Source organism: Arachis ipaensis, chromosome B06, assembly GCF_000816755.2.
Source record: "Arachis ipaensis cultivar K30076 chromosome B06, Araip1.1, whole genome shotgun sequence".
Lineage (NCBI taxonomy): Eukaryota > Viridiplantae > Streptophyta > Magnoliopsida > Fabales > Fabaceae > Arachis > Arachis ipaensis.
In genome coordinates, this window is record NC_029790.2 from 126,057,771 (window position 1) to 126,068,133 (window position 10,363).

Genomic DNA, 10,363 nt, shown 5'->3' on the forward strand with positions numbered 1-10,363 from the left:
CCCCTTCCTTCAGAAATCAGATTTCAGAGAGCAACAACAACGAACTGCTGCCCGCAACCCTAGCCTCCACCACCGCCTTGTGCCTCTATTGCCGCCACGACGTCCGTCGCAACGACCCCTGTTCGCTCTCAGACTCACCAGTCGCAGGCACGTTGTTTCTTCCTCGAGCGTCCGACGTCTTCGTCTTCTCACCGTCATGCTAGCCGTCGTCTTCGTCTGCTAACTCTGCTCGCCATCGTGCTCGTCGTCTCAGACCGAAGGTCAGTGCTCACTGTCACCTGATCTTCATTCTTTTTAATGCTCTGTTCGGAAATCAAATCACAGGATGATTGATTATTGAATGTTTTGTGATTTTATTGAAGAAAAAACCCTTCCCCATTCCAATCTCCTTCCTTCGAGTTCAGAGAGCAGAAGCTCAACCAAGAAAAAAACCCTTCTCCATTCCAATCTTGTCGCCGTCTGTCGGAGTGAGAGACTGCTGTTGCCGCCTCCGTTGCACTCAAGAACTTCCGTCTTCGTGCTATCGGCGTTCGCTACTTCGCTCCATTCCAATCTAGTGCTTGCTTGTTCTTCGTGTTTCTTTTATTGTCTGTTCAGAAATCAAACCCTCTTCGTGCTTGTTCTTCGATGGTCAGTGATAGTCGTTTTTTAATGCTCACTGCTAGTGTTCTCACTGCTGGTGTTTTGTGCTTTCATTGATTGATGATTATTGATTAAGTAATGTGTTGCTATTTTTTTTTACTCTGTGCTTCAGTTAATTGGATGCTCTGTCAGTGCTTAGTGCTTGTTCTTGGTTGATTGGCTTTGCTCACTACTCTAGCTTGTTCTGGCCTGTTCTTGACTGATTAATCCTGTTACTGGCTTATTGATTGATGATAAATTGATACTAATAAATTGATTACTGGCTTGTTCTTGCTGGTTCTTACTTTTTTTTCTGCTGTTAAATTTTGTTAAAGTTTCTTGATTTTGTTGTTAATTATTGTGCTGAGCTTGTTAAAATTTGGTTGAAAATTTTGTTAATTTTTGTTAAAGCATGTTAATTTTTGTGTTAACATTGTGAAAACTATGTTAAAACTTAAAAATTTGATGGTGCATCTTTTATCATTATTTGAAAACACATTTTTATCATTATTTGAAAACACATTTTTATCATTATTTGAAAACACATTTTTATCATTATTTGAAAACACATTTTTATCATTATTTGAAAACACATTTGATTGGATGCTTGGAAAACACTTAATGCTATCAATGTATTAATTATTACTATTAAACAAACATGTTTTATAATTCTATAATATAGCGATAAATATGTTCTATAATTTTTATTGTGGTGATAATTTATTAATTGTTTTTTATTATGTTGATGAGAGTTGTTTTATAATTTATTTATTATTTTATTTTAAAACGATTTGTTCGGTTGGATTACAGTTAAACCAATTAAATTAATAAATCAATAAATCAGTGATTAGAATGGTTTAATGATCGGTTCGGTTCACCAAACCTTGCTACTACCACATTTTTCATTCTCATTATTATAACTTTTACTTTTACTATTTCTATTGTGCATACTTTATCCTCATCCTTATTTCTTTTATTGTCATCATCACCAATACAAATATCATTAATATTAATGTTATTTTATTTCATTTTTTGGTCTGACATTATTATTTTTTTAAAAGATCTTTGTACTATAATTAATTTTTTTCCTTGCAATATTATTTTCAGGTCTTTCTCCATTTAACCACCACCTATAAAAATATTCTGTCAAAAATAAATTTATAATAATTTGTGGGAGTTTAAAATTTCCACAAATTAAAAATAAAATTCTCACAAAATTAATTTTTATTATTATTTAATAGATTTTTTACAAAAAATTGTATTACCCTAAAATTAAAAAGTTGAGTATCAAAATATTCATTTTTTAAGATAAAAAACACTTTATCTTTTGTAAAAATAAACAAGGATCAAGTTAAATCGTTAGTTTTTTTCTTCAAAAATTAATTTTGGTCAATTTAGTCCGAATCTTTTAACGGAGTTTACATTTGCACCTTGCTTCCAACGATGGGTATATTATCACTGCCCCGCTACGCTGAACAAATCTTCTTCTGATCCTCTCAGTTCTCACTAAATGTCCAGCACCAGTAACACCAAATCGAAAGCAATGCCACCTCATCACTACCACCACCACCATCAGGTCCCCTGCACCCGCACACACCAGATCGCTGCCCTACTCCTCGTGGTTGGCACCTTCTTCTTCACCAGACTCTTCGACCGCTCCTTTGCCCCATGCACCACCACCACCCTCCTTCGCGCGTCACAGAATCAGTTCTTTGGGCCCCATGCGTGGCCGGAGCAAGGTTACGGTTCCCAGCTGTCCCTCAAGATCTACGTTTACGACGCCGCCGAGATCGACGGCTTGAATCAGCTCATGTACGGTAGGGACGGCAAGATCACCGAGGAAGCTTGCTTGAAGGGCCAGTGGGGCACTCAGGTAATTTCAACTTCCTTTTCTTCCTTTCTTGCTTGACGCCATTTACATTCTCTCATTTTGTGGATGGTGAAGCTAATTTGGGGCGTTTGCTTCTTATATGAAACATTGCATTTTTATTGTTATTTTTTTCTCATAAAGTGTTCCGTCATTTGGAGGAAACGTAGTTATTGACTTCAGTTAATTTGGATTTTAGATTCGGGATAATGCTAAGTTTGCTAGATTGGTTTTCTACTGAATTTGTGCTTGATTGAGTTGGAATTTTTTTTTTTATAATTCCTTTGTCTTAGTTAACACTTACTCTCTAATTTTGAAGAGGTATCACTGACTTCAGTTGCATTGTTTTATTTTATTATTTTGGTAAAATTTGTAATCATAGGAACTGGTATCAGAAGAAATGTGATTGAAGATGTAGTTTGATTGAATATAATACTGGTGCTTGGTAGAAGTAGATACCCGAGTAGTATCAGTTCTCTGTATGTATTCCTCACATATTGTTAGAATTGGAATGCAATGGTGCACTAGATATTTGAGAGACTTTAGGGTCTGTTTGATTTGTCATTTTTCGATTTTTCTAGTTTGAAGATTTTGTGAAGGGAAAAGAAAAAGAGAAACAGTTATAATAATAAAATCCGCTTTTTATGTTTTTGCTTTTTTTTCCCTTCGCAAATCTTATAAATAGAATAAACTTAAGCAGAAAACTCAAACCAAAGAGGCCCTTCTTCTGCCTATTCCAACTTTTTCACACCGTGGCCACACACCAATCCTCAATGCTTCTGTTTTCGTTTTCTTTTTGGTAACCTTGGAGAATTCACACCAATTTCACTAGTGATCTCAACAAAGCACTCCATATAAATCATATCATGAAGTGCCTGTTACCTATTGCATCATCATTTTCTTGTTTATTCTGTCTGAGGCTAAGCATTGTACTGAAGTGTTATGTTTGCTGGAGGAATTTTCATATTCTGAGAGTGCAATATTGAATTGTAGGTCAAAATACACAAGTTACTTCTGACATCAAGATATCGGACGCGAAAGAAAGAGGATGCAGATTTGTTTTTTGTCCCGTCATATGTTAAATGTGCACGGATGATGGGTGGTCTAAATGACAAAGAAATTAATCAGACCTATGTCAAGGTAAATTCTTTGTTTTCCTGACTGAAACTGCATATGCTTTCTTTTTTTATTTCCTTTTAAATGAGAAAAAAAAAAAAAACTAATGTTAACTGCTCTATATGAGATCAGGTCATAAGCCAAATGCCATATTTTCGGTTATCTGGAGGCCGCAACCACATCTTTGTTTTTCCCAGGTAAAACGAAGAAAATATTTGTTAAAGCTACTCTTGAAACTAAAATGATCATCATTCATATATATTGATGTCAAAGAAAATGCATAGCATAAAATATTGGATTTATTCAATCATTTGAATATTAAGAATAGTTTAGATGCTTTATAAGAAGAGACAAAGATCTTAATGTTTTTGTGACTGACAGGCTTTCTTTCTTCATGTACAATGTCTGGCTTAAATATTGGTGAACCTAATAGCTAATACTTGTCAATTCCCTGGTTTTCAGTGGAGCAGGGGCTCACTTGTTCAAATCATGGGCAACATTTATAAATCGCTCCATTATTCTTACACCAGAGGTGAACTTCTAATTCACATGACAGTCTTGTCTGCACACTAGAATCACGATAAGTGAAATTGTTTCATGAAATTTCATGTTTTAACTTATATCTCTTGCCAACTCATTTTGTACAATGGAGAACAAATTGGGTAACAAAGCAGCAAACATAATATATGTTAAATTATTCAAATATATTATTGGGGAATTTTCCATTCTTTAAGCAAGGTTGAGTTGTCTCCGTGTGACCTCAAGGTCACGGATTCGAGCCGTGAAAACAACCACTGATGAAATTATCAAGTTAGGCAGCGTACATTACGTTCTTTGAGTGCGGCCCTTTCCCGGACCCTGCATTACGCGGGATGCTTGTGCACCGGGCTGCCTTTAAGCAAGCTTAAATTTCCTCAGTCCTTGTTATGGACTTGAAAGAAACCTTCATAATATTGTTTAGAAATAGTGTTGTCACTTTGTTAGCAACGGCAACACTGTATCTGGAACTGCACCTCCTTTGTGAATATAGTATTAGATTGTTTTTATCAAGGAGCCTAAAGGGTGATTGGTTGTCTAGGTGCTTGGATAATGCTTAGTAGTGACTCATAATTCTCTTTTATTGTTCTACTTGTAGAGGCATTACTTGAAAAACATCATCCTCTTAAGGGTTCTTCGGTTTGGAGATTGAAAAATCTTTACTGGTCACAAAAATGTTGCTAGACATTTAGACATTTTTTTTATTTAAATTTATTTATCAGCAGCACTCTAATCTTTTATACTTTTGACGCCTCCATATATAATTTTTATCTGCTGAGGCATATAAGAAGACAATGGTTATGTATCAAGTTGATAGGAAAGGCTTGTTTAGCTAACAGTTTGTGTTTCTGTGTTCAAACATAGGGGGATCGGACTGATAAGAGAGATACAAGTGCCTTTAATACATGGAAAGATATAATCATTCCAGGTAATGTGGATGATGGTATGACAAAAGATGGGACTACTGTGGTCCGGCCTTTACCTATTTCAAAGCGGAAATACTTGGCCAATTATTTAGGACGTGCTCAAGGAAAAGCCGGCCGTCTTCAGCTAATAGAGCTAGCAAGGCAATTTCCTGAAAAGGTATGTCGTCTTCTATGACACACTGGTTCTCTAATTTTAACTTTACTGATCTGCATTCTGCAGAATGATAGCTTTTAATCCAAACTCCATAAACTAGAAACTTAATATAAAGTAAATATGATGCTGAAGACCATTTTGTGATGGATGAGATACCAATTAGCATTTACATGGATGAAATTCTGGTATTAATTTAGCTTTTCGTAAAACTTCATATTCATTGGACACTGCAAAGTGATTTAAGATTCTTCATTCTTGAGAATACGTGCTGAGTTGATAACATTTATATGTGATTTAGACTGATACATGGATTAGTACTTAAGCAGGTCTATTTAGAGGAAATAGATACATAGTTTATTGATTGCATTTTTAATAAAGTGTATAAATTAGTTTGTTATTGATTCAGACAGAAAGATGGGGGAAAAAGAGAAAGGGGGGGGGGGGGGGCTGATTGGGGGCCACTAATATAGAAATGTGACCATATTGTAGGCTGTACCCAGTGGGTTCTTTTTCACAGGATTGATGGTTGGGACCCAATCGATAATGAAAATAATGGAGTGTCGGTAAGTGGATAATTGGAGGGAGTGGAAGAATGGGACCTTTCTTCCTTCAACCCAAACTCTTGTCCAATGGAGTGGAGTAACCAACTTAGTATGAGGCAAGTCTCGGTGAGTGGCTATATTCGGACTGCTGAATCCAATTTTATAAGTGTTATGGTGTAAGAACTTTCAGCTGTATCAATGAGGCAAGGGGAGTAAGCAGAAGGGGGGAGGAACTTTAGGCAATTATCAGAGGCTGAGTGATGGAAATGGCTCAAAGAAAGTGTGTATTATGATTATACAGTGGTTCATGATATATCAGAAAGAATGGTATCTGGGGAGAGAGGCTTCTCCGTTGGGTTACATCATTCTGCCCCCTCTCCCCTTAATTCTGGTCCATCATTATACCATTCAGAATGTAGTATATATTTCTCTTATGTGTGTATTGAGTGACTGGATTATGCTTTAAATGATGTACATATTCTTCCCGCTAAGGATTCTTAACTATATACAAAAAATTATTCATCATGTATTGACGGTATAAACAGTTGGAATGTCCAGATTTGAAATTCAGCGGACCTGACAAGTTGGGAAGGAAAGAATATTTTGAACATTTGCGCAATGCAAAGTTTTGCCTTGCTCCACGTGGGGAGTCATCTTGGACCCTCCGCTTTTATGAGTCATTTTTTGTGGTATGCTTCTGTCTCCATTCTCGATCCCTTCTTGTATCTTGTAATCCTATAGAGGGGCTTGCTTGGGAAGAAATAACCATTTCCATTTTGACAGGAATGTGTTCCAGTTATATTATCTGATGAAACAGAGTTGCCATTCCAGAACGTTGTCGATTACAGCCAGGTATCAATAAAATGGCCATCCAGTCGAATAGGTCCTCAATTATTGCAGTATTTGGAGTCTATACCAGGTCAGAATACTTCCCTCATTTACCTTCCAATTCCATTAGTGGCAAACTAAAAAAATTTGATACTGGGCACAAAGATATGGAATGGATGACCATAAAAAGTAGTTTTATATAATTTTTAGGGCAAACTATTCTTTTGTCCTAGATGTTTTCAAAAATATTCATAACGTTTAATTTGTTCAGTTTTATCCTTAATTTTAAGTAAGTTTCAATTTTATCCTTATAATTTGGTAATCAATAGGTAGCTGATCTTTTTTTTTTACCTGTCCAATTTTACCTTTCAAAAAACCATCTTCATCATCAAACATTCAAACCCTCCTCATCTCACCCAAACCAATCCACCCTACTGCCACCACTAACTCTCACCACCATCTACACCGCCACTGTCACCTCTCACCCATTTTAGAAGTACTTTTTTGAAAATTTTCAAAAATATCAAAGACAAAAAGTATACTTTATCTTAATTTTTACTTAATCCGGGTTCAAAATCAATAGAATAATTGGCGTAAAATATGTGTATATACTATGACTAAAAATATCAAAATCTAGTAGATACATATGCTCCCACCATCCGACGAGTTGATCTGCCCTCCTAAATTCCACACACAATGTACCTCATGCATCCTTCAGCATCAAATCTCTCTTTCTCTCATGCAGACAAAGAAATAGAAGCAATACTAGCCCGCAGTCGACAAATTAGGTGCTTATTCGTCTATGCTGCGGATTCAGAACCTTGTTCAGCAATGCGAGGAATTATGTGGGAACTCCAAAGGAAAGTGAGGCGGTTTCACCACTCGGCAGAAACATTCTGGTTGCACAATGGATCTATTGTAAACAGGAACTTAGTTGAATTTCCAAAATGGGAACTCCCTATGCCTTTACCTTGATACATCGAGAGATATTTTCTTGTATAGCTTGTGTTTTTCTTTCTTGGTGTAGCTAACTATCACTCCCATATATCAATTCTTTACATGCTTATAGTAGGTGTTGTTCATTGTCATTTTGTTGTAAAATTAACGTGAACAATCACGGAAGCACGGTTCACTATGGTGTAACATCCCTATAATTTTGAAACTTCCACGTTACTCCCTATTCCTTTCAGTTTTAGTATGTATATTTCTTTCCAAGTATGTTCTCAAAACTTATGATGTTACCGGTTGAAGTAATCTTCATTAATGATGCCTTAACACTTTTCTAAGAAAAGGTTCACAACAATAAGGTTGACACTTGACATGACAATGTACATAAATGATTCCACCTCCCCGGAGGGGGTCAAATTGGTTTCGATTGTATATTTTGCTGTAAATCCTCAATTTATTCTGCAAAGACATAAGATGATGGAGTCAATAATATAGTACGCATGTAAATTTATGTTTATCTTTTATTGTATTTTACTTTTATAAAATTATTTAAAGGAAAACCATTTGAATTTTTTATCCAAATTGACGCTCAATACCCCCTTTTGGCTTAGCAGTTTAGCCTAACTGCTGTTGATCAAGGTGGTGGACGTTTGCTGGGTGCGCCCACTTCCAATTATTTCATAATTTATATACACCCTTCCATTTCTAGGTTTTTTTTTTGTTCAGGCTTCAGTTTCTAGTTAGAACAAAAAAAAAAGCGAGGCACATATTTTTATTAAAAAAAATAATAGCACTACTAACAATTATTTCTATTATTATCATCAATTGAAAAAATTAGGCCCATAAGAATTACACTTTTTATCAATTACAACAAAATAAGAACTAGAGAAATATAGTGACTTACTCCCCAACTTTAGTTTATTAGGCTTTTTAAGGATGTCAAGGTTTTCTATAAAGCTATTGTGGAAATCAAGTTGACAACCCAGCCAAGAATGCCACTCCGGTGGATGGTAGCCACGCCGAGCCGGAGATAAATTGGGCCACCGTGAATCTACTTGCCTCCACTGTGGACGTGATAACCCGGTACCCCTTCCATTTGACCCGTTGACCCACGGCCGCACCTGGCCCGGAATTCATGTACTCACCATAATACAATGTGTCCAATGCAAAGTCCCCATTCCACGGCAACCACCCACTTGGGTTTATGTGATCACCCATGTAAGACAATAAGTACACTGTTCTTGAGTATTGCTTCCATGGGCGGCCCAAAAAGGTGGAAACGCTGCCTTTGGCAGCCGCGAGATCCGGGGCGGGTAGTATCCGACAATCGTGGATGGATATGCCCGTGTTTTGATTTGGGTCCTTTCTGTTTTGGGCCGTGATAGTGTTTTTTTGTTGGGCCATGGGCTTTCTAGCATACATAATACATTTTTGGAAAACCACTGCAGCATTTCCAAATATGAAATCTACGGTGCCGTAAATATCGCATTCCCGGAAGAACTGGCGGTTGGAGTGTACATAGCATGCGTCTTGGTAGCCTTTGATGCTGCACCGGTACACCACCGCGTGGTCGGCGCTTACGCGAAGCGCCACGGCTTGGTGCTTCTGTGGTCCGGCGTAGTTTTCAAATGTGATGTCTCGTGCAATGAAGCCGGCACCACTAGCAGCTGCACAACAATTACCATTAGTAACATCCACAATAAATGGAATGCGTTATGTAATGAAATTCTATAATAATGATTGAGGAGGAACTAATCAATATTATTAGAGAAAGTATTATTTTCGGTTTCTTTGATGTAAAGAATGAGACAAAGGAACATTGTTTGGAATAATATATATTTTTTTACATGAGTGTTATGTGTATATGAATGAAGGGATAAATGTTTTTTTAAGGATTTAGATGTGTCTTAAACGTATATGTTAATGTTATCAATTAAAAAAGTTTATATAGAAAAAGAATAAATATTAAAATTTTCAATGTATTTATTATTTATTTATTTAAATAAAAAATTTAAAAATTTCTACTAATAACCTTAAAATTTATCCTTAGATAAACCTTTAAAGCCATAAAAAATAAGGAATATCTAATACCATCAATACAAATTAAACAAAAAAAGGAAAATGGTAGATCCCTAAGAACTCAATTAATGCGATAGAGATGTTCCTTTGCACTAATCATTAGATGGGAAGTACTTTAATAATAAGTTATAAAAGAAATTAAAATTTGTAAATATTTTAACCGTGGACTAGTTGAATGTGCTGGCGATGAATCGAATATGAGATCTATATTATATATCATGCATATGCACGTAATAGGATAGCTCTATAATATTTTATCTTTCATTTGGACTTTGAAGGCATTCATTGGATGTATGCTAGTATTTCTCATTGAAATATTAATATGGAGACTTAAGAGGACACATGCATGATGCATGTACGCATATGGAATAATGGAATATAAAATATGATGATAATTAAAGTCAATAAGTGAATGATCTGTGTTTATAAAGATAGAGATAGACAGAGAACGCGCACAAGTTTCTTTATGTGTCACGCTTTGTTAAATTAAAATATTAACAATAAATAGTTTTTATGTTGACTGATGATGAGTCATGATACTTGAATTTTATTCATTTATTTATTTATTGACCGGGATGATACTTGAAATTTCAAGTTTAATTTCCAACCACCATCTACCATTCTTTATCTTATTTATGAAACCATTAGCCCAATAGTAATATATGATTAGTAACTAGAAAACTTGACCAAGACTTTTTATCTACTTTTTCTTCATTTTCAAGGAAGTATCTATTTGTTACACTTT

General features: G+C 35.6%; 2 protein-coding genes across 4 annotated transcripts in view; one reads left to right on the plus strand and one right to left on the minus strand.

Annotated features, from left to right (window-relative positions):
- LOC107605266 (probable beta-1,4-xylosyltransferase IRX10) lies at positions 7–7,791 on the plus strand. Of its 3 annotated transcripts, XM_016307084.2 has the most exons (10): positions 7–260; positions 363–630; positions 2,122–2,494; positions 3,482–3,628; positions 3,737–3,801; positions 4,067–4,136; positions 5,006–5,224; positions 6,309–6,452; positions 6,547–6,682; positions 7,337–7,789. In XM_016307084.2, the coding sequence occupies exons 3-10, from the start codon at positions 2,132–2,134 to the stop codon at positions 7,564–7,566; spliced, it is 1,374 nt and encodes a 457-aa protein (XP_016162570.1). In that variant the 5' UTR covers positions 7–260; positions 363–630; positions 2,122–2,131; the 3' UTR covers positions 7,567–7,789. The 3 variants fall into 3 exon arrangements, with proteins under 3 accessions (XP_016162570.1, XP_016162571.1, XP_020960691.1); XM_016307085.2 differs by lacking the exon at positions 363–630; XM_021105032.1 differs by lacking the exons at positions 7–260; positions 363–630 and having other exon boundaries at positions 1,913–2,494; positions 7,232–7,791.
- LOC107605265 (probable pectinesterase/pectinesterase inhibitor 61) overlaps positions 8,328–10,363 on the minus strand; it is a 5,827-nt gene continuing 3,791 nt past the window's right edge. Inside the window, exon 3 of the mRNA XM_016307083.2 lies at positions 8,328–9,206. Within this exon, the coding sequence (XP_016162569.1) occupies positions 8,509–9,206 (698 nt within the window). The 3' untranslated portion in view covers positions 8,328–8,508. The remainder of the gene's footprint in view (positions 9,207–10,363) is intronic.

Bases quoted from the DNA above. Each gene is read 5' to 3' on its own strand.
- LOC107605266 (XM_016307084.2), top strand. From the start codon at position 2,132: ATGTCCAGCACCAGTAACACCAAATCGAAAGCAATGCCACCTCATCAC. The intron at 3,802-4,066 runs GTAAAACGAAGA...CCTGGTTTTCAG, and splicing joins CACATCTTTGTTTTTCCCAG to TGGAGCAGGGGCTCACTTGT. The intron at 6,453-6,546 runs GTATGCTTCTGT...CCATTTTGACAG, and splicing joins TTTATGAGTCATTTTTTGTG to GAATGTGTTCCAGTTATATT.